This window comes from Phoxinus phoxinus (genome assembly GCF_949152265.1).
Source record: "Phoxinus phoxinus genome assembly, chromosome: 11".
NCBI classification, from domain to species: Eukaryota; Metazoa; Chordata; class Actinopteri; order Cypriniformes; family Leuciscidae; genus Phoxinus; species Phoxinus phoxinus.
Genome location: NC_136886.1, coordinates 24,550,189 through 24,573,864, shown reverse-complemented (window position 1 = coordinate 24,573,864; position 23,676 = coordinate 24,550,189). Strand labels below are relative to the sequence as shown.

The following is a 23,676-nucleotide window of genomic DNA, read 5'->3' as shown; positions in this document are numbered from 1 at the left end:
GGATACGTCTGTAAAAACCACTTTCCTCCTGGAAACTACTCCCATGGTCACACCCTCTTGGTACCAGGCCTGAGCCCGCCAGGGAAACAGGGTCTGTAAACAACCGTGATTCACCATGATGCGCAGGCTGCCTGACTGCCACGCATGGGTTGGCACTCAGCGTTTGAGCCAGTGCTGCAGCGGGCGCATGCGCAGTAATCCCATACGGAGTACTGATGATGCTGCTGCCATGAGACCGAGAAGTTTCTGAAATATCTTTAGAGGTGCGCGCTCTCCTGCCTTGAATGAGGCTGCTAGCGTTCGCACCGAGAGCGTAATGACTGTACAGGCTTTTGCCTGGGGGAAAGTCAGTGTAACAACTGGGAGGGGGCCATCTAGTGAAGGGGGACCTTGAACCCGTGTGTTGTGATTGTGAAACATACTCTTTTTGTGCTTTATTTGGGTCGCCGTGAAAACGGAGTTTGTTTGTAGAGGCGCGCAATGCAGCGGGCCTGTTTACAATAGTAAAAACTCCAGCCACCTGAGCTGAACAGGGAGCTGTGAGAAGTGTTGTGGGTCTTTTTGAGGGTGGTCCGGCTAGCGCGAGACACAAGCACTCACTTTTTACCTTTTTTGGTTGGGCAAAGATGAGCGGCCACGGCCACATCGAGGGGCGGCAACGACTCGCTGATCTCCCTCGAACATGACCGGAGAGGGCGTTTCAGCAGGAGAAAGTGAGACACACGGGGACGTGGCTGGCGTCGCTCACTAATCTCCATACTCTCCGGCTGCCGTTGGCTACGACGCTTCTTCTTCCTCGGCCGAAGTAGAGCCGAGAAAGGAAGAGAGGGGGAAGTAGCACAGAGATGGGCATGCTCTCACAGACCGAGCAGCCGCCGACAGAGAGTGCAGTCTCTGCGTGGTCGACTCCCAGGCATGAGATGCAGCTTGTGTGTCCGTCGGCTTCGTGCAGATTGCATCCGCACGTGGCACAAGAGGAGCGAGGCATTTGGAACAACGCTTCGCGCTCTTAATCACAGTGAATAAAAAAGGATATGCGTTGATGCCAGATAGCCACAGGTGAACGGCGGCAGGAGAAACGACTTCTGGAGTGAATGCGCAGTCTGCTGAGTGCTGAGTGCTGTCCTTGGCGGGCTCTGACGTGACATGGCGTGATGCTAGCTCAAACACTCACTGTGCTAGCTGTGCAGATGCAAAATGCGTTTTACATTTATAGACTTCAGTAAATCGAGGAAAAGGAGTTTCCCCACTGCGAGTGTTTTAAATCAAGGTTGAAGACCCATCTCTTCTCTGCTGCTTTTAACTGTTCTTAGCTACATGCTGTTTTATTTAGTGTTTTGTTTTGTTTTATGGTGTATTTGTCTATATGTTTTGTACAGTCGGGTGCTTTAAAAAAAAAAAAGATTGATTGATTAATTTTTTTATTCAATTTACATATTAAAACTAGTGTATGAAATGGCAAATGTAAATTATACAATTTAATTATAATTTTCATTTCGCACCAAACGTTGCACAAATGTATTTGGAAAATTAAAATTTAAATACAGAAATGCATTGCCATTTTACATATTGCATTGTCATTTTGCATATTACATTTCAAATCGAATATTGCTACCCAAATGCTAGTAATGAGCGCACAAAAAAAGAATATTACTAAGTCTTTAATTATGAATCAAAGCAGGAACACAGAGAAGACAACAGGAACAACAATTCAAACACAACCACATTAACATTGACGATACTGGACACTGAACATAATGAACTCGTATACAAAGGGAACGTAATCAGGGAGAACAGTAATAATAGGAGTGTGAAAATGTCTAGGTTACTAATGTAACCACTGTTCCCTGAAAGAGGGAACGGAGACGTTACGTCAGAAGTGAACTGCAGATTGGGATCTCGCCTGAGAGCCCAATCACCTTTGAGTGTAAACAAAACAAGCCAATGGACATTGGCGAGTGAGATTTGCATCGCGAACCGTACCACCGCAAAGCAGGTATGAATGGAATTGTGCTGAACTCACCCCTTCAACCTGTGCTCTGAGGAGCTAGGATGGTCTCCCAGGCATTTACAGTAAGTAGTGGTACAGCAATTGTGGTAATGTCTCTGTTCCCTCCTTCAGGGAACGGGGGTTACATTAGTAACCTATACGTTCCCTATTAGTCAGTCACGTTCGACGTTGCGTCAGAAGTGAACTAACGAATTGGGATCCCTGCCAAAGCGCCACAATTGCTGCCCCTTCCAGCACCTAATTTTACGAAGCCATCAAACAACTGTGTTGAGTAGGATCAGTCAACCAACACGTTGAGTAATGTCTTCTCCTGTTATTGTCACTTGCACTTCGTGTTACATTTATAGTATAGCCTTCTCTGTCAGCAGTGAGCACTACACATGTGATAAATGCAGGGAGATAGTCAGGCTGACGGAGAAGATTTCAGAACTAGAGAAACGCATCCAAACTAGGGATGGGACAATTACTGGTTGCACGATAAACCACGATAAAATGTACTGACGGTTGGTATTATCATTTAAAATTTAATTATCATTAAAACCGTGTTTGATTATCGCGATTTTAATAACTCACTGTAAATCCTGTCCAGCCAGCAACAGTCTGACGCAGGTGTAGCACGCAATGTTGGGTTTGTTTTATTCGAGAAGGAATGGCGGAAGGCAGTGACCGTGCTCAGGAGATTTTTCAGCCTTTTAAGAGAACCAAATCTGAGGTGTGGTCATATTTTGGCTTTTACAAAAGTCCTGAGGGAAACTTAATCGAGGATGGTCACCCTGTCTGCAGAACAAAAAGTAGTTGCAACAGAAACACTTCAAATCTGCAGAGTCATCTTGTGTGACCATCACCCACTGTTGTATAGCGAACGGCAAGTTAACTTTGACCTCAATACTAAAACTACGCCTGGGAAATAATTGGGCACAAAATGTTGTTTTGAGTTGTAATATTTTATCTCACTCACTTGAAATAAACGTGAAGCTTCCGTGAAGAAAAGTTCGCAGCAGGTGGCTTTGAGCCAAAGATAAATTCAAACAAGACTATTATTAAGAGTGACATTTAAGGGATAATAATAGATTCATTGTACACTTATTGCACTGATTTTTTTTTTACCACATAATTACGGGGACATATTGAATTGAGATTAATGTTTTAAATCTTACCTGTTTATAAATCCATTTTGTACAGCATACAAAACAATCATCCGGACAAGATGATCACAACAATATTATCAAACTCTGTAAACAATAAATCAGCTCTGATTGAATTTTTAATACAATCAAAAACAGAGACGCAAGACGGCAAGTTGTATTTGAATTAAATGAGAGAACGCGTTCCGTTGTGAATGTGATTCATGGATGTGCGCTGTGTTATAATGCGTTGCGACGGTCATTATAATGAAGGAAATGCCACAGAATAGAATCTTGCTTAAAAAAGTGCTTGTTTTATTTGTTGCTTGTTGATTTTCAAATATAAAACAATGTTTTCAGTGTGAGCATCCGTTCTTTTTGAACACTTTCATCTCATTTTAACAAAACCGTGATAATATTGATAATCACGATCATTTTTTATTTTTGAACACTTATAATCACGATAACCAGTTCTTTTTGAAATCTCGTTTTAACAAAACCGTTATAATATTGATAATCTCTATGATTTTGGTCACTATAATCGTGATATTACATTTTTAGAGATGTTCCGATACCCCTTTTCCCTTCCCGATACCGATTCCGATACCTAGACTCAGGGTATCGGCTGATACCGAGTACTGATCCCATACCTGGGTGTGTTTGTATCTATACAGCTGCAATTCATACTAGCCCTGTATGAATTAATGGAATTATTTTATGGTGTGCTTCAGACTTATCCCTTAATAAAACATGAACAAATACACACAGTGAACTAGAATATTTTTTATTATCTGACATACATTTCACAGTAGTATATTATTTATTTTTAAGTGAAAAATAACTTCAAATGCAGCCACAAAGCTAATACTGTAAACTGAAAAAGGTATTTTAGTTTTACAATATAACTGTATAAAAAAAAATCTCTAAAAAACTTAAAGATGACGGCGTCACTGTACCCAGTGTGCTTGTCAAACTCAATAAAGACAGCGGGGTCGCGTCACAGCTCCAGATGTCGATAGTAAAGCTGATTGTTTGCACATCTTTTAGTTTACATGAAATGTGTTCACACACTGTCTCGAATGGCTTAGGGAGCGCTGTTTCAGAGATGTATTTGCGAACAGGCAAACTGTACCGGGGCTCCAAATGTTAAATTAAGCGGCAAAATCCAACGTTTTTGATGACTGAAAGTGGCTGGTCATCCAGAACAATAAACTCGATAATTTTGTAGATTATATTGCCAAACAGCGGACATACTGTTAGCGCGTGCATTTTAATTTCTGCTTCACTGCTCTAAACGGTGGTTGCTTGTGGCGACACAGCAGAACTTCCTGTGTTGCCGCGGGCAACCACTGTTTAGAGCAGCGAAGAAGACTTGATCTACGATTTGCAGCGTTAAGCAAAGCTAGCGTGCAATAACGTCTCGGTTACGTATGTAACCCTCGTTCCCTGAAGGAGGGAACGGAGACGTAGGTCGTGACCGACCAATAGGAATCTCGCTAGAGAGCCGATCTACTTCGAGTGAAACTAAACGAGCCAATACACATTGGCGTGCAATCATTTGCATCAGCTGCGCAGCCTCGCAGCGCGGGTATATAACGAGCAGCTGGTGATTGCACTGTAGTTTTTTGCTGAGGAGCCAAGCCGATAAGCTGGCTGCCCCGGCGGGCGGCAGCAGATGTGGCGACGGGACCTACGTCTCCGTTCCCTCCTTCAGGGAACGAGGGTTACATACGTAACCGAGACGTTCCCTATCAGTCGGTCACTACTACGTAGGTCGTGACCGACCAATAGGAATCCCTACCAAAGCGCCACAGCTGCTGCACCCCATCCAGCGCCCTGTGCAAGCCTCTACACCTTCTTGCCTGGAAGGACGATAGGAGGCGGCTTACACAGAGTGAACCTGTCACTGTTGTTCCGTGATAACCCATACAGTGAGATTAACACTGGGAAAGCGTGCCCGAACTGAAGGAGGGGAACGCTGCGGAAGCCACATTCTCAAGGAGTTAAGTGGAGATAACATATGGACTAACCCGAGGGTTGTACAGCATATGAGTAATGGGTGACTTAGCCCAAGGGAAAGACACGGGCTTCCGTTTAGGAGCAGCCGTGGAGAATATACACATATGGGATCCCCGTAGGGTCACACATATGGGACCCAGCCTATATCCGGTTCTCAAGGATTCAGCGGATACAGGCCTGGCACCGGACGCTCCGCCATGTCCGGCCCGAGGGTGTTCGGAGGACTCACAGGTTTTTCACACTGGAGAATAAGGGTGCACAGTAGGGTGCAGCAAGCCGACAGAGCCGGGCCTCTCAGTGCTTCTACCCGTCTAGGGTGAGAACACGGGAGGAGACCGGCTCTACACGTAGGCTATAGTATCTAGCGAACGTGTTAGGTGTCGCCCAGCCCGCAGCTCTACAGATATCTGTTAGCGAGGAGCCACGTGCCAGCGCCCAGGAGGATGCAACGCCTCTCGTGGAGTGTGCATGCAACCCGAGCGGGCAGGGCACGCCTTGAACTTGGTAAGCCAAGGCGATGGCATCCACTATCCAGTGGGCCATCCTCTGCTTGGAGACAGCCTTTCCCTTCTGCTGGCCTCCGTAACAGACAAAGAGCTGGTCTGAGGTCCTGACGCTTTGAGTTCTGTCCACGTACATACGCAGAGCGCGAACGGGACAGAGCAAAGCCAGGGCTGGGTCTGCCTCCTCCAGGGGCAGCGCTTGCAGGTTCACTACCTGGTCCCTGAAGGGAGTGGTAGGAACCTTGGGCACATAGCCAGGCCGGGGTCTCAGTACAACATGGTTGTCACCCGGCCCAAACTCTAGGCACGATTCGTCGACCGAAAATGCCTGCAGGTCCCCTACCCTCTTGACAGAGGCCAGTGCAACCAGCAGCAAAGTCTTCATGGAGAGAAGCTTTAGGTCCGCTGATTGCAATGGCTCAAAGGGAGCATCCTGAAGTGCTCGAAGCACCAGGGAAAGGTCCCAAGAGGGTATGGAGGGGGGTCGAGGAGGATTTAATCGTCTCGCCCCCCTAAGGAACCTGACGACCAGGTCGTGCTTTCCAACGGTTTTGCCATCTATGTGGTCGTGATAGGCTGAAATAGCGGCAGCATGTACTTTGAGGGTGGAGGGACACAGCCTTCGCTCCAACCCTTGCTGCAAGAAGGAAAGCACGGACCCTATCGAACATCTTCGGGGGTCTTCTCGGCGAGAAGAGCACCACTCGACGAACAGGTTCCACTTCAAGGCGTACACACGTCTCGAGGACGGCGCCCTTGCAGAAGTGATGGTGTTAAGTACCTCTGGGGGTAAGTCACCTAGAACCTCCGCATCCCGTCCAGGGACCAGACATGGAGTTTCCAGAGGTCTGGACGCGGGTGCCACAGGGTGCCCCGTCTCTGAGTCAGAAGATCCTGAGGAATGGGCCAGGGAGGGACTGTCACGAGGAGCATGAGTTCTGGGAACCAAGTCCGGTTGGGCCAATAGGGAGCCACCAGAAGGACCTGCTCCTCGTCCTCCCTGGCTTTGCACAAGGTCTGTGCAAGTAGGCTCACTGGGGGGAACGCATATTTGCGGAGGCCCCGGGGCCAGCTGTGTGCCAGTGCGTCCGTGCCGAGTGTTCCCTCGGTCAGGGAGTAAAACAGCTGGCAGTGGGTGGTTTCTGAGGAGGCAAACAGGTCTACCTGAGCCTCCCCGAACTCTCTCCACATCAGCTGAACCGCCTGGGGGTGGAGTCGCCATTCTCCCGGGAGCACAGCTCGTGATAGCTCGTCGGCCACACGGTTGAGCACCCCGGGGACATACATGGCTCGAAGCGACCTCAGATGCTTCTGACTCCAGAGGAGGAGATGGCGGGCGAGTTGCGACATGCGACGGGAGCGTAGACCACCTTGTCGGTTGATGTACGCAGCGGTCGCTGTGTTGTCCGTACGGACCAGCACGTCTCTGTCCTGTAGCGGCCTCTTTAGGCGGCTCAGAGCGAGATGTACTGCTAGCAACTCGAGGCAGTTGATATGCCAATGCAGTTGGGGAGCCGTCCACACCCCTGACACTGCATGCCCGTTGTACGTGGCGCCCCAGCCGGTGGCAGAGGCATCTGTGAATACCACAGCATGCCTGGACACCTGTTCCAAGGGCACTCCTGCCCGTAGGAACGAGGGATCTGACCACGGGCTGAAGGTCTGGCGGAACGCCGGTGTGATTGCCACCCGGTGAGTGCCGTGATGCCACGCCCATCTCGGGACTCGGCCGTGAAGCCAGTGCTGAAGCGGTCTCATATGAAGCAGCCCGAGCGGGGTTACCGCTGCTGCCGCTGCCATATGCCCCAGGAGCCTCTGAAAAAGTTTCAGTGGGACCGCCGTCCTGCCTTTGAACGTGTTCAAGCAGTTCAGCACCGACTGGGCGCGCTGCTCTGTGAGGCGCGCTGTCTGTGCGACCGAATCCAACTCCATACCGAGAAAAGAGATCCTCTGCACGGGGGCGAGTTTGCTCTTTTCCCAGTTGACCTGAAGGCCCAATTGGCTGAGGTGCCTGAGCACGAGGTCCCTGTGTTCGCATAACTGATCTCGAGAGTGTGCTAGTATGAGCCAGTCGTCGAGATAGTTGAGGAGGCGAACGCCCTGTTCTCTCATGGGAACAAGGGCCCCCTCCGTGACTTTCGTGAAGACACGGGGAGACAGGGACAGCCCGAAGGGCAGGACCTTGTACTGATATGCTCGACCCTCGAACGCAAAGCGCAGAAACGGCCTGTGTCGAGGAAGAATCGAGAAATGAAAGTACGCAGCCTTCAGGTCGATCGCTGCAAACCAATCTTGGGGACGGATGCATCTGAAAATGCGTCTCTGCGTGAGCATTTTTAACGGTAGCTTGTGGAGGCTCCGATTCAAAACTCGCAGATCCAAGATCGGTCGTAACCCACCACCTTTCTTGGGTACAATGAAGTAGGGACTGTAGTGTCCTGACCTCATATCGGCTGGAGGGACCGGCTCTATCGCGTCCTTCGCCAGTAGGACTGCGATCTCCGCACGCAAGACATGGGCATCGGCTGCTCTCACTGTAGTGGAGTGGATGGCCCGAAACTTGGGGGGATGCCGGGCGAACTGAATCGCATAGCCGAGCCTGATGGTCCGAATGAGCCAGCGAAACGGACTGGGGAGCGCTAACCAGGCTCGCAGAGACCGTACAAGCGGGACCAAAGGGACCGTAGGCGTACCCGGAGTGGGGCAGCGAGGTGGAACACAGGGACGCGGCCCGGGAGGCTCTCTTGGGGAGGCGGCCCGTAGCGTCGTCTAAGTGTGCTGTGCAGCACTTACCTGGTTCCACGAGGCAGGAGGTGCAGGAGGCGGCTTGGTTGCGTTCTCGAACCACACACTGCGCTGCCCGCTGGCGACAGAAGAGGCGGATGAGGGTGGTGAGGATTTTCTCCTCCCACTACTCTCCAGACCCTCTTCAGACCCAGAGATAGAGGATCTGCTCTTTTTTTTTTTTTTTTTGAGAACTTGGGAACCACTGTGACTCCAGTGGTGGAACAGAATTTTGACTCAAAAGATTAGTTTCCCAGCCCTCTACTGGGAGAGAGCAGCTCCACCCATCTCCGGGTCACCCGTCTCCAGTGATTGTTTCACCGACCACTTAAACAGTGGTTGAGACGGGTGGTGTCATCCTCCTGCAGCGGACACAGTAGAGCAGGCTGTGCCGGAGTTTTCTCTTTTTTGCAGGGGATGACACCCTTGGCGACGAGTAGACTGAGGGGCAGCCCACGAGGTACTCTGGTGGTACGTCAGGGGAAGCGCTTCAGTCTGCTGCCGACTGTGGAGAACTGCTGGGCCAGTTCTCAACAGTGTCGCTGAAAAGGCCACCTTATGAGATGGAGCATCGAGAAAGCGTACTTTGACGAGCTCTCACACCTCTACAAGGACAGCCAGGGGGGCTTCTGGACCACCAAGGTGGACATCGTCTGATCGAGGGCCAGCACTGTGACTTGAACACGGTCAGTCGACAAGCGCAGCTCAACCCCGGCTCAGAACTACCCTCGTGCAATAAGAGTGCCTTGGCCTCGCATGCAGGGTAGAGGTGGCCTGCCAGAGGCACGGCCACCCCACTATCGAGGGTAGTGAGAGAGGTGAAAACTTTATGCAGAATTTGGCACTTTTGGCGTTCCATATTTTTGGCACCAATATAGCTCCATACTGTTAAGTTTTCAATGCACGTCCGAGAAAGACCCGGGAAAGCATGGCTGTCCGCTCTGAATCTGATTCAGCATAAGCACACACACTATTACAGTGGGAACTTAACATCATCCTCATTTCCAGAACAAAACAGCCCCTCTCTCCGATGTAGCAATCGACATCTGCCCTCAGCTGGAGCCTTGAATGAAACGCTAGGTTCCTCCATTTTTTTTTTTTTTTTTTGAAGGACCAGCCATCTCATCCAGAAGCTGCACAGCTTGTGATGCGCTAGAGAGGGAGGGGCCCTAGGGGGTTGGTTCCCCGAAGGAGAAGCCCTCAGCTCTCAGGATCACCCAAGCTATTCTACTGAAGTAGACCTCTCCTGGTGGCCACCAGGGAGGGCGCTACAACGGAGAATAGACATGGGGACCGCGCACCTAGAGCGCCGAGCGAGCGCTGGGTCGCCGTGACAACCCGCGCTGCAGCCCGGCAGCTCGACGGCACACGACACGCTGGTGTCCCAGAGTGTCGAGCAGACCTGCAGCTGTGCTTTCACACACAAGCAGCGGCTGTCCAACAACAGAGGGGACTCAAGCTTTCCGGAGAAAGCAGAGTCAACCGGCGTGCCGACGTGGTCATGTTCCCGTGCGAAAACATGAACCACCCACGAACACAGTCTCACATGTTTCCCAGGCATGCGAGACAGTGATCGTGGCCGTCAGTGAGGACAGGAAACGACCGCATCCAGAAACACACGGGTGGAATGTCATCTTTAGAAAGACGCAACTCACACCCATGTAAGCTCTTTCAGGTGAATGCTCTTCTTGGTACTGAAGCACGCAGGGGAACGGTCGCAGCGGACACAGACAGAAATGTTCAACCTGTCGTGCGCTGTCTCTCTTCACGGCGGTCTTACCAGCCGTAAGAACGGCTATTTAACGCTCTTGGCGCACCGTTACCAGCTGTGAAAACAGCTTTTTTGTTTTGCTCAGAAACACAAAAACAAAAGAAAGTCGACCCCACTGCTGCGCTGTATCGCCCGTACCAGACACGAGAGATCTTCCTGAAGAGCTTGCTCGTTGTTTGATCACTCAATATTAGATAGATTAAACAGCATCGGTTGGCTCCGAAGCAAAAAGCTACAGTGCAATCACCAGCTGCTCGTTATATACCCGCGCTGCGAGGCTGCGCAGCTGATGCAAATGATTGCACGCCAATGTGTATTGGCTCGTTTAGTTTCACTCGAAGTAGATTGGCTCTCTAGCGAGATTCCTATTGGTCGGTCACGACCTACGTAGTAGTGACCGACTGATAGGGAACTAGGTATTGTTTATGAAAATGGTATCGGATCGGTACATGGGTACAAGTATTCGCCGATACCGATGCCAGAATTTTTATTGGTATCGGCGGGATTTCCGATACTAGTATCGGAATCGGAACATCTTTAGAAATTTTCATACCGTCCCATCCCTAATCCAAACTTTAATCACTGCTTTAGCTACTGCTTTGGATGCAACTAGCTTAGTGAACTCTGTACATGATTCATGTACATGAGACACTGTAGTCGCAGAACAAAAAAACCCTCTTCCGTTCCGATAACAAATAGGTTCCTCCCACTCAGTGAAACAGCCACTGAGAATTCTGCTGAATGTGCTCTAGTTATTGGTGATTCTATTAGACGGAACGTGAAAATAGAGCCACCAGCCACCATAGTCATATGTTTGCCGGGGGGCAGAGTGCCTGACATCAAAGCAAATTAAAAGTGCTGGCTAATGCTAAACGTAAATTCTCTAAGATTATTTTTTACGTCGGCACTAATGATGTTCGACTTCGCCAGTCGGAGATCACTGTAATTTGCTCTGGCCCCTTTCCTGTTCTTAGTAGACTGTCCTCACTCAATGTCTGGCTGTCTAAGTGGTGTCCTGACCTGTTGAAAAGAGATTGTATTCATCCCTCCTGGGATGGTGCCGCTCTTCTCCCTAGCAATATGGGACATAGTCTTAGAGCTCAAACATGAGTTGGGGCTCAGGTCAGGAAGCAGAAAGACTGGCTAAACCGACCGTCTACTAGCTGTCTCACGTCACTGAGGTCAGATAAATCCCAACACATAGAGACTCTCTTCACCTAGATATCATCATATAGAGACTGTGTCTGTTCCCCGAATTAGGAAATACAAAAAACTCCCAAAAATGTAACTGATGTTCAACAAATAAAAAATATATATAATACAGATGAACAAATGATAAAGCTTGGGTTGCTGAATATTCAATCCCTTACTTAAAAAGCACTTATTGTTAATTATATGATTACAGATTATAAACTAGATGTGTTGTGTTTGACAGAAACCTGGCTAAAACCAGGCAATTACATTACTTTAAATGAGTCCACCCTCCAAGATTACTATTATAAAAACAAGCCACGTCTGAAAGGAAAAGGGGGTGGGGTTGCTGTAATCTATAGAAATATCTTCAGAATTACTGCGAAGTCATTCCGTCCTACGGATGAGACGTAAAACCGAGGTCCTGACTCTCTGTGGTCATTAAAAATCCCATGACACTTCTTGTAAAGAGTAGGGGTGTGACCCCGGTGTCCTTGCCACATTCCACCCATTGGCCCTTACCAATCATGGCCTCCTAATAATCCCCATCCACTGAATTGGATTTATTACTCTCTCCACCTATAGCTGGTGTGTGGTGAGCGCACTGGCGCCGTTGTACTGTGGCTGCCGTCGCATCATCCAAGTGGATGCTGCACACTGGTGGTGGTTGAGGAGAGACCCCGACATCATTGTAAAGCGCTTTGGGTGTACAGTAGTACATATGAAAGCGCTATATTTATGCCTCATTCCATTCCATTCCAAGTCTAGTTTCAAATATAATTATTTTGAAGTTTTGGTGTAAATGATAAATCGCGCTTTACATTTGTGCTAGCTACTGTATATAGGCCACCATATAGATTTTATCAAAGAATTTGCTGATTTTTTATCGGAGTTAGTACTGGCTGCAGATAAAGTCCTAATTGTTGGTGATTTTAATATACTTATTAATTTGAGAAATTGAGAAGTATTAAAACCATTCTGTCTACACAGCATTGGCACCCAGTTAAACATTGTATACATTTTAAAATATTGCTGATTACTTACAAAGTACTAAATGGTTTAGCTCCCCACTACTTGAGCGAGCTCTTAACACATTATAGTCCTTCACGTCTACTGCGATCTCAAAACTCTGGCCAGTTGATAATACCTAGAATATCAAAATCGACTGCTGGCGGTAGATCCTTTTCCTATTAAGCACCAAAACTCTGAAACAGTCTTCCTAACATTGTCCGGGAAGCAGACACACTCTATCAGTTTAAATCTAGACTAAAAATACATCTCTTTGACCGAGCATACACATAACTCATTATAAACTTCTATAATTCAATGTTAGGCTGCATAGATTCGGTCAGCCTGAACCGGGAACATTTCCTATAACACCCGATATACTTGTTATAAGAAGAATGGCATCTACGCTAATGTTAGTCTTTCTGCTTATTCCGAGGTTTACTGTAAACAAGCTGGATCCAGGCCGTATCCAGATCAGATGGTGGACCTGTGCCTAGACACGACCACAACGCATGATGTAGTCAGCCAGATCCGGGCTGTATCCAGACTAGATGGAGGACCTGCACCTAGACACGACCACAATGCATCCCTGAAGTGTCAGCAGAGATGGGGTCAACTAGACCCTCCCCTGTGAAGGCCTCATCGACACTGATCCTCAACAAACCCATCTCCATACCTGCGTGACTACGATCTTCAACCAGATGGAACTGGATAATATTCTGATTGTTCCAAACCAATCTGACTTCTGACCTATAATGCTGCCTAAATCATAATCATACACTGTTCGTTCAATGGCCAGAGGAGAACTGGCCCTACGACTGAGCCTGGTTTCTCCCAAGGTTTTTTTCTCCATCCTGCTACCTGATGGAGTTTTGGTTCCTTGCCACTGTCGTCTTTTCCCACCTTTGTTGCCATTGGCTTGGCTTGCTTAGTTGGGGACATTAAATTTAATATTCAACAATAATATTGATCTGCCTGCATTGACACTATTATACAAGAACTGAACTGAGCTGGACGATGACATCACGGTTTACTCCAGAACGGCATATATAAATTAACTAAATTAATATGTTTTTTAAAAACAAAAATGAAGCTGGACTGTGACGCTATTTTCTACTGGAAACAAACTTTTTTGCACTATTTTCCTGTTATCTCTGTAAAGCTGCTTTGAAACAATCTGTATTTTAAATAGCGCTTTATAAATTAATGTGACTTGACTTGACTAATCCCCCCGCACCTGTTGGTATGGAGAAAGGACAAGGCTTTAACACAGAGAGATTTTATCACTGCTGTTCATTCTTACCCACACAGTGAGACTATTTGAATAACACTGGGAAAGCGTGCCTATTCTAAACACAAGTGGACGCTACGGAGACCACATCCTGCCCATAGGGAGGTAACATATGGAGTTAAACTACCATTAGGGTAGTGCTACAGATGTAAGGTATCTGCCAAAGGAAAGACATAGGCTTGCCGACAGGAAAGCCATACCGTGGATGAATACACATGTGGGATCACCCGTAGGGGAATCACAACACATGGGCACCTAGTCTTGCACAGGGGCTGACCTTCTGGGCACACACACGAGTGCTAGACCGAGCGTTTGACAGCTCTGCTGCATCTGACTTCCGAGAGTGCTGGAAGAATCTCCATGCAGGGTTCGCCAGGTGCTTAACTCACCTGTGGAGCAGATAAGCACACTTATCCCGTCATAAGAGGGGAGTGGCGCTGCAAGTGAGACACAGAGCGGGTCCTCTCCAATTACTAGCTACTTGTAGCCAGTACACGGGAGGACATATGCTCTACACCGAGATTGTAAAACCTTGCACATGTGTTGGCCGTTGCCCAGCTTGTAGCTCTACAAATGTCTGTCAGAAAGGTGCTGTGCGCGACGTCGCAGCTGAACGCTTGCTTTTTTTTTACCACAGGCCCAGGGGGATGGACGCCCTTGGCACGTACTCGACAATGTTGCTGAAAAGGCCACCTTGTGAGATGGGAGCATCAAGAAAGCGCACTTTGACGACATCTTGCACCTCTATAAGGTTTAGCCAGTGGGTGCTTCTGCCCGAGCAAAGCATGGCTAACAACTCTGAATCTGATTCAGCATGAGAAAACACCACTGAAGCGGGAAGCTCAGCGTCATCTTCATCTCCAGAGCATAATAGCCCTCTCTCCGATGCAGCTATCGAGATCTGATCCTCATCCAGACAGCGAATTATGTGCTAGGTTGCAGTGACAACCCGCATCTTTAAAAAGACGCTCGCCATCAACTTGCTCTTTTTAGGGAAAAAGCTCTCTTAGTGCTGAAGCGCACAGGGACAGTCGCTACATGGCATGCAAGACCCACTTTAGGCAGCCTGCACTGCAGCATGTGAAATACTCTTTTAGGATAACTGTAATTAATGCAGAGAAAGCTCTTTTAGAAGAAACCACCGCCGTCACACCAACACTCTCTAAAGAGCTTCTTCCTGGTTCGTTGTACACACTTGAATGATGACTGCAGAGCAGAATCGTGAGAAACGCTTGGCTCCGAAGCAAAAGCTGAATGGGTGAGTTCAGCACACTTCCATACACACCTGCTTCGCAGATTGTAGTTTGTGATGCAAATCTCACTCCCCAATGTTTATTGGCTTGTTTCGTTTACACTCAAATGTGATTGAGATTTGAGATCCCAATTCGTCAGTTTACTCTGACGTGATATTGAACATGACTGACTGATATGGAACTAATTAACTGCCAGGGAAACTAACTAGGTTGGCAGGCAAAACAGAAACGGAACACAGGTAAAAAAGAAACCATAACAGACTATACGTGACAATGACAAAGTGAAGTGACGTGAAGTATAGCCAATAATGTACGTGTACTCGGAATTTGTGCTCTGCATTTCACCCATCCAAGTCCACACACACAGCAGTGAGGATTGAACACGCATACATCTGGAGCAGTGAATGTGTAAAATGTGTCAAATTAAAAAAAATATGGTCATCAGTCAATACCATATCATGTTGTGCATGCATGTATATGTCTCTATACTCCAAAGTGTTTGTCAAAAATAATTAATATCACATGATTGACCTCAAGGTATTGAGGTATTGAGTAAAACATCATGAATTTTTGTAAAGTTGCTATATGCAATATGTATTGTAAAAAAATTTTTTTGTATAGAATCGCAGTTCTCTTTCTAGCAACAGTTCGGTATCTCACTATGGGAGCGCCTCGGGTGACAGACTGTGGAAGCACCACCAATCGTTACAGCAATCAGGGAGTCCCGCTTCCCTCGTATCTAACTCACTGCAGCCCGCTGCTACGTCATCCTCACTTTATTCCCTGTGAAGATTGTGGAAGCTGTACTCACTGACGGATTATTGTATTCACAGCTGAACAGTTGACGAACGAAGCCAACGGCTGACGTCGCAAACGCTGTAAATCTTATATATTGCTGTTAAAAGTGCATTTGCTAGAGTGGGAAAATGTCCACGTTAATGCAAGTTTTTCCACTCATAGGGGAATAAATAGCCTTATCATCGAATACAATTAAGTTTGTATTTGATTCGAGAAAATAAGAGTCTATTTATAGAAATAACTCTGCTCTGGGGTGGTAAACCTACACGTCACGGTGAGAGTTTACCGAACTAAGAGGGTGTAAAGAGTTATGGCCACTGCTAGAACGGCAGAGAACACAGGAGGAAAAGATGCATTTGTGGCTTATGGATTTCGGCGAAAGATTCAAATGCGATCTGCATATCATGCTCGGGTGTTAAGCATGCCCAAGCTGCTATATCGAACCCAGATGGTTGCCCTAATTGTTCTGGTTCTCAGACTTAAGTCCCCTACAGTAAGTGTTGTTAGCGATAAGCCACTTTATTCAGTTCCTTCAGGGATATCATGTGTTGGTCAGAACAGACAATACTTAGTTCCTGACATTACGATCCACGCATGTACCGGGAATAATGAACAGAAGGTATTTGTTATCCAGGGGAAATCCCATGTACGGAGAATGGACACTCCACCCATAGGTGGTGAGTCAGATGTGGCTTAGATACAGTAGACAAGCTGCCGTAGATCTCTTCACATTGAACCAATATTGAGTATTGGTTTACAGCGTCTTTCTTGTCAGCTTTACGGCTGGCTCTCACTACAGCAAAGCGGGTGAGTGAATATGCTGTGTCTGTACATTCTTCCTGTATGCAGTTTGTAGCGGGTGGATCGAAAGTTATGCTGAAAACTAATCCGGCGTTCGTTCCTAAGGTCAGAAAGACATTAGGAGCAAACAGATCTGTAGAATTGTTGGCATTCTTTCCACCACCTTTTCCTTCATAAGAGGAAGACCAGTTAAACTGTCTGTGCCCGGTACACGCTCTGCACACTTACGTACCGAGGAAAAAGTGTGTTATACGAAAGCGTAGTCAGCTCTTTGTCTCGTGGGCTGACAATTACAAGGGGAGACCTATTTTGCGTAAGCTAGGGATGGCGAAAACTAAAAAAATTCTTGACCGACCACCGAGCCTCATTAGCCGGTTGAAACCGGTTAACCGATTAGTTTAAAATATGCTACGCTATTTGAAATAACAGCCATTTCGAGCCGCGCCTGCAATTTCACAACTCTGTCGCATCTCTCCGCCGCTCTGCCTCCCGCTCACACTCTCACACACACACACACACACACACACACACACACACACACACACACACACACACACACACACACGGCGCCGCCCTTCCACTCACGTCACTTTTTTAAAATCCCCAACAGCGTGAAACATGAGTCCCGCAAACGCGGCGCCGTGGAGCTTGTATGTAATCGGCGGACAAATGGCTCCTTAGTTTCGAAATGGTTTGGGTACAAGGTGATCGCGTTGAAAATAAAGGCGTTTGTCTAGCATTAGAAGCTCATTTGAAACATTGCCGCGGCTCATTTCAGAAAATGACAGCTCCGAACCGAAGAGACGCCGCTTTAGTTTGAGGTAGTGCTAACAATAATAAAGAAAGATGATGATCATCATCACCTTATCTGTTACCACTGAAATGTATTTGTAATGTATTTTCATATTTAAGCACTGTATCACACAAGTTGCAACTTACGTTACATCTGTGTCATTCTGTTTGGTGAAATGGTCCCACACACTACTATTTTCTGCACGCTTCCTCCTGTCGTCTGCCCTGGCTCTAACCTCGAGTGTGTTAGCCTGTAGCCTTTACTTTCTGCAAACCTTGTGAGCGCGCAAACCCAAACGCTGTGACCTCGCGCCGAATGTTTTTATTGGTTTATTAAGTACAAACGGGCGAGTTATGAAAGATTGAGTGAGAGGGATTTGTTCACTTCACACAAACAGATATTGGAATGAGATGCTAACTGTAGTAGCGTTTAGTCCACCACTGTCTATAATAGACTAATTTAGAGATCACTTTTTTTTTTTTTTAACCGACTGCCGAAAACTTTGATCGGTTAACGTTGATACGGTCAACCATCGGTCAAACGGTCATCGGTTAACATCCCTAGCGTAAGCGGCTCTCTCATTGGGTGGTGAATACGATTGTAATGTGTTACAAGGACGAACATTTACAATCTCCACCAGGGCTCTGAGATTATTCCACTAGAAGAATGGCTACTTCCTGGGCGCTGTTCAGGGGTGTTTCTATTCAGGACATTTGTGCTGTGGAGAGCTGGGCGTCACCGCACACTTTTGTGAGATATTATAGATTGGATGTGACTGAGCCATCGTTGGCTCACTCAGTGCTTGATGTGGGAGCGGCGCGTGAAACGTCCTAGCACTTCACACATTTCTTTCACACATAAAAAGTAAAACACCCTGGACTGGTGCCTGTTTACTTTAGGGTTTTTAGGCTTAAAAGGGCACAGGTTTTACTTTAGTGTCAGAACCAAGTCCACTTGTTGCCACCTTCAATGTTGCGTCTGTTCATACAGCAATACGGGAGAGGTCTATATCCCATAATGAGATACCGAACAGATGTTAGAAAGAGAACGTTAGGTTTCTTGCGTAAACCCAGTTCTCTGATTACAGAAGTGAAGCCTCACTACCTCACTACCCTCCTTGCAGACTACACAGGGAAGAAGATATGCATAGAATGATGTAACAGCGGACTGAGTTATATACCAGGGGGGTGGGATTCCCTGATCACTGTAACGATTGGTCTGTCATTCTGACAGACGTGGTGTAATTGGTGCTTCCACAGTCGGTCACACCTGAGGCGCTCCCATGGTGAGATACATCACTTCTATTGCCCAGTACACCAGCTGAGTTTTTTCTAAATGCTGAAAACTGTTTTTTTGCAAAGCAGTTGGCATATATGACATCATGAAACTTAATTTCTTTACAGAAATGAAAACCAAGGCTACATGACAGAATGTACTAAAGAATTGTCCGGGTTACCCATTTGACAGTCAGCCCTTTTTCTCAGATCATCCAAGATCCGGCTCCTGAAGTCCCAGTCTTAGCTCTTACTCACCCTGATCAGATTCATGAAGATTTTACATTCATGAAGTTGCATCTAAAGTTACCCCAGTGACCAAACAGCTACCAAATCCAACAGTGGCAAGAGAAAATTAATGTTTAAATATTTAAGGAAACATCTTGGTGTGAACCAAAGTCACCTGGGAGTATGGAAGCTTGTTTCCGCCACAAAATAATTGCAAGTTTATATCTCACAACTCTGAGATACAAAAGTCTGAATTGCGAGTTATAAAGAAGAAAAAAGTCATAATTGTGAGATTAAAACGTCACAATTACCATTTATTAATTGCAAATATACCTCACAATTATGAGAAAATAAAGTCAGAAAGAATTGCGAGAAAAAAGGTCAAAATTGTGAGTTTATCAGTATGTAGTTGTGAGATTTTCGACAGTTTTGCTAGTTTTGATATGCCTTACCAAAGGAAGATGTGCTCCCCCATATGGAAGATTGTTCCCTCCACGGAATAAAAAATAAAAAAGATAATCACAACTTTTATCTCACAATTCTGACTTTATTTCTCGCAATTGTGAGATATAAACTAGTGATTGTGAGTCTGAATAGTGAGAACTAAACTTGGAAAAATGTCAGAATTGTGAGATAAAAAGTCACAACTATCACTGTAAAAAATAAAACATAGATTTTATTTATATTTAATTAATAAAAATGAGTTAACAGATTACAAGCAATATTATTAATTAAATTTAACAAATTAGAATTGAGTAATAATTAATCAAATTAATTCCTTAAATGTTAACCATTTAAAATGAGTAAAAATTACAAAATATATGTTATTGCCAACATTGAAGACACCTGATGTTAACAAGCAGAATCACTGAAGGAGAAAACCATAATTAAAGTCACCATTATGGAGATCAGTGTGTGTTTTAGTTGGGCTCTTCACCCTTAAATTTTTAACTTTAAGTTTTGTTTGGCTGCTGTACATGAGTTATAACAGCCAGATGATGAACAAATAGAAAAGGTGATTTGATGGTGTTGGTTGTGTGTTTACATAATCATTATTTCGCAATCATTTAACCTGACTCCATGAATTCGTATAGATTCCAATTGATGAGTTTGGCTTATTTTATTAATTTTAGCTGCATAATATTATTAGCCTTTTCAATGGAATCCAAATGATCAAATCAATAATAATAAAAAATATGTGGGGGTTTTTTTGGCGCACACAGACATCAAGATTTAGCGTATGAATCTCAGCAATGGTGACAACCTCTGATCATAAGCTCATTATTTATTCATGCAGCAATACATGATGGGAGCCATTGATGAGTTGTGATTGGTGGAAACCAGAATGCACTGCAACATGCTTTATAAATGTCACCACTGTTGTGATTCATGATGTCTGTTTTTTTTTTGTTTGTTTTTTTGTACAAGAGAAACTTTTTAGAAATTATTTTGATTACATTGTAAAAGTTAAAAATATTATGGTGTACAAGGCCAGTACTTCTATAGTTAATAAAGTTAACTTAAGTCGGACAAATTGGACTTGAGTTCAGTGATTCAGGTCAAATGATTGTGAAATAATGATTATGTTAAAACCCAACCAACACCATCAGATCACCGTGTGTTTATCTGGCTGTTATTACTCACGTACAGCAGCCAAACAAAAACTTAAAGTTAATAATTTAAGGATGAAGAGACCAACTAAAACACACACTGATCTCCATAATGGTGACATTAATTATGGTTTTCTCCTTCAGTGATTCTGCTTGTTAACATCAGGTGTCTTCAATGTTGGCAATAACATATATTTTGTAAATTTTACTCATTTTAAATGGTTAACATTTAATGAATTAATTTGATTAATTATTACTCAATTCTAATTTGTTAAATTTAATTAATAATATTGCTTGTAATCTGTTGCCTCATTTTTATTAATAAAATATAAATAAAATATATGTTTTATTTTTTACAGTGCCTTTTTTTTTATTCTATGGCTGAATGCTGAATATAATGGCCAATTGTTTAGCAACAAACAATTAACCATTAATAGTCGGATTGTCCCTTGCCTCAATAAATATTCACATGCTTTGTATAGTCAGAAACTTTCACGTGATGTATTTATTTTCAGTTTGGGGGAAAATCTAAATGTCAAACTGTGGTGGAAAACATCCTAATTAGAGTGAAGAGGACCATTTTCAAATGCTTTAATCTTACTGTTATATGGTCTAAAAAGTCTGTTCAGGACAAATTGATGGTACTGTACATTCAGATGGTACATTCAAGAACAACTGATGTGCAAGAGTGAGACAAGCTTTTTTAAACAGGTTTTGTGAATGTACAGTGTGAAACCTACACATTTGAATACCCAGTATCATGGTCTGCCTGCCCTATACCCTCCAAACATAAAAGGAATGTGTATAATTAAAAAAGAAAATTGGCCACCAGTCAATACCATATAATGTTATACATACATATACTTCAAAGTGTTTGTCACAAATAATTCATATCATATGATTTGCCTCCTCACTCTGAACAACTTTGCCTTAAGGACCTCAAGGACCTGTCAATAAAAATGTTATATCTTGAATTATTTGCTATAGCTTAAGAAATCCCTTTACTCTGATCTAGGAAGTTACTGACACCAAAACAACTACATGTATATCCACATCATTCTCAGGATCGATTTGTTCAAATTTGTCTGTTTAAGTGTTGTTCTCCAAACAAAAGCTTGGACCCAGTCCAGATGATTACCACTTATGGCTGATGCTGAAACCCTATTGTACAGTTGTAATCCACCCTCATTGCAAATAAGGTTTGTTTGCCAAATGTACAGACTTTCAGCTGTTTGCAATGAACAAATCAAACTAAAGTAATTGTAATAGCTTAACAACAAATGTTCAGAACACAACAATCAGCATGGTGGATACCTGTTTTGAACAGGCTTATACTTTTTTTCACAACATTAAATGACCACATTCCATGCAGGGAATAGAAAATAGTAATACGATTTCTTGTCTTCTAGAGCAAATCAGAATACTGCCATGTGGAAATTAACAGCATTAAATATTGCAAACATAAAAAGAGGTCCAACACAGTGAGTGATTTATTGATTTTTGTTTGTTCTGTTAGGAAAAAGGTGAGAAATAACCAACAGTACATTTTGTAATATTAATAACACACACACACACACACACACACACACACACACAGTTCCCTCTGCGCTACCTCAGATCTAGAAGGCATGATCTAGACTAGAAGGCAGCTTTATTGAGCCCCCTGAAAACACGCACCCAATGAGCTCATTTCAAATAAACAAGCAGTTCTTACAACAACCGTTTCCATTGGTTTTGAGGAAAAGATACATGCCGTAGATGTATCTATTTCCAACAAAAACCGCCAGTAATAAAACATACTCACCGCAAAGCAACTGCATCCAAGCGCAGGTTTTGTAGACGGTGGCGGTGTTGCAGAAGAAGAAGAGCGCCATAAAGCCGATGCAGCTCAAAATGAGCACCATGGACAGCAGTACGAAGAAAGAGGCCGCCTTAAACGCGCCGGACGGAATGGAACTGAAGTCGGAAAATGTTCCCTGGCAAATCAGCTCCCGGTTCGAGTTACCGTCGCCCACGCAGTAATGGAACAACCCGAAGTAACCGGCATGTGGTGTACTCACGCTGTCCCCGATCCAGTAAGGCTGGATGAAGATTACCACGTTGATGATTGCGAAGCAGATGGTGAGGATGGCCCAAAAGACACCGATGGCTCGAGAGTTACGCATATATTTGTCATGGTAAATCTTTGAGGCTTCTTGCGAAGGTAGCATTTTTTTTTCTCGCTTGCTCCCAACCGTCTACTCTCCTGTGATTTGTTTCTGCTATTTCCGGCGTCTCTATCTCCCCCTATCTACCCCACCGGTACCCTCAGAAATGCGCTTCTGCCGCGAGTCCACTGACTGCAGATAAATAAAGATTTCTGATTTGAAGTAGTAAAGAAAGCGGTGTCCTTCCTTGATTTGATTTAGCCTACCAGATACAGCACGTCCGTTGTCACATCCGAATTGATCATGAAACAATTAAATACTTGATTGGAGCGTTGTTATGATAATGCCTTCAGTGAATGAAAAAAACCCGTTCTGTTCCTTTCCACCTCCGCTCTCCGTGCAAGAATGCAGGCGATACGACTGAGATTACATGGCAAAGTAAATGTCTATGACAATATCGACAATCATTGCTGCTCAATGTGTCAGGGTATAAATAGCATATCCGGTGCACCTCTCATCGGCTGTCAAGATCTCAATTACGGATCTTCCGCAGACGAGCGAGAGCAGTTAAAGCTGGAACATCAGCAAGAGGCGTCGCACATTGTCGTAAAAATAACCTGAAAAAACAAACAAACATCTGATTTTCATTCAGATGAAGAACACCGTTTCGCGGTTTAACCAAAACCACCGCGTCTCCGTTGTCCCGTTAGGCTATTCTTCTCTGCGCGCACACGCTTAATGGTGATGTTCAGCACGGCTCTGGTTCAGAGCTGCCGGTGAATGCGCGTACACGATTTGGGTGATTGCAGAAATTTCAATAAGTACACACGCCCCTTTAACATGCGTCAATACAAAGTAGCTGAAATTGTTTCCAGACACATTATAGAGCACATTAGGCTACTGTTTAATGGCTCCTTTTATTTGAGCATAACCCCAAGACATGGCAGGAACAGAAATCAACGATAGGGAATACTTAATGTTATTGTTTCTGTGCTTTCAGAATGAAACCCAATTTATTATAGTTTAATGATAAATCAGGAATTTATTACTTATGGAATTCAAATACTTGT

At 45.0% G+C, this 23,676-nt stretch overlaps 1 protein-coding gene across 4 annotated transcripts in view; it reads right to left on the bottom strand.

Annotated features, from left to right (window-relative positions):
- The window catches only part of lhfpl4a (LHFPL tetraspan subfamily member 4a), a 64,005-nt gene extending 40,615 nt beyond the window's left edge, over positions 1-23,390 (bottom strand). For 3 of the 4 annotated variants that reach the window (XM_079629700.1, XM_079629701.1, XM_079629702.1), the window contains exon 1: positions 22,264-23,388. In XM_079629700.1, the coding sequence (XP_079485826.1) occupies positions 22,264-22,669 (406 nt within the window). In that variant the 5' untranslated portion in view covers positions 22,670-23,388. Of the gene's footprint in view, positions 1-22,263 lie in introns of all 4 variants that reach the window. The other variant, XM_079629703.1, reaches the window with a different exon arrangement.
- Positions 23,391-23,676: the final 286 nt, after the last annotated feature.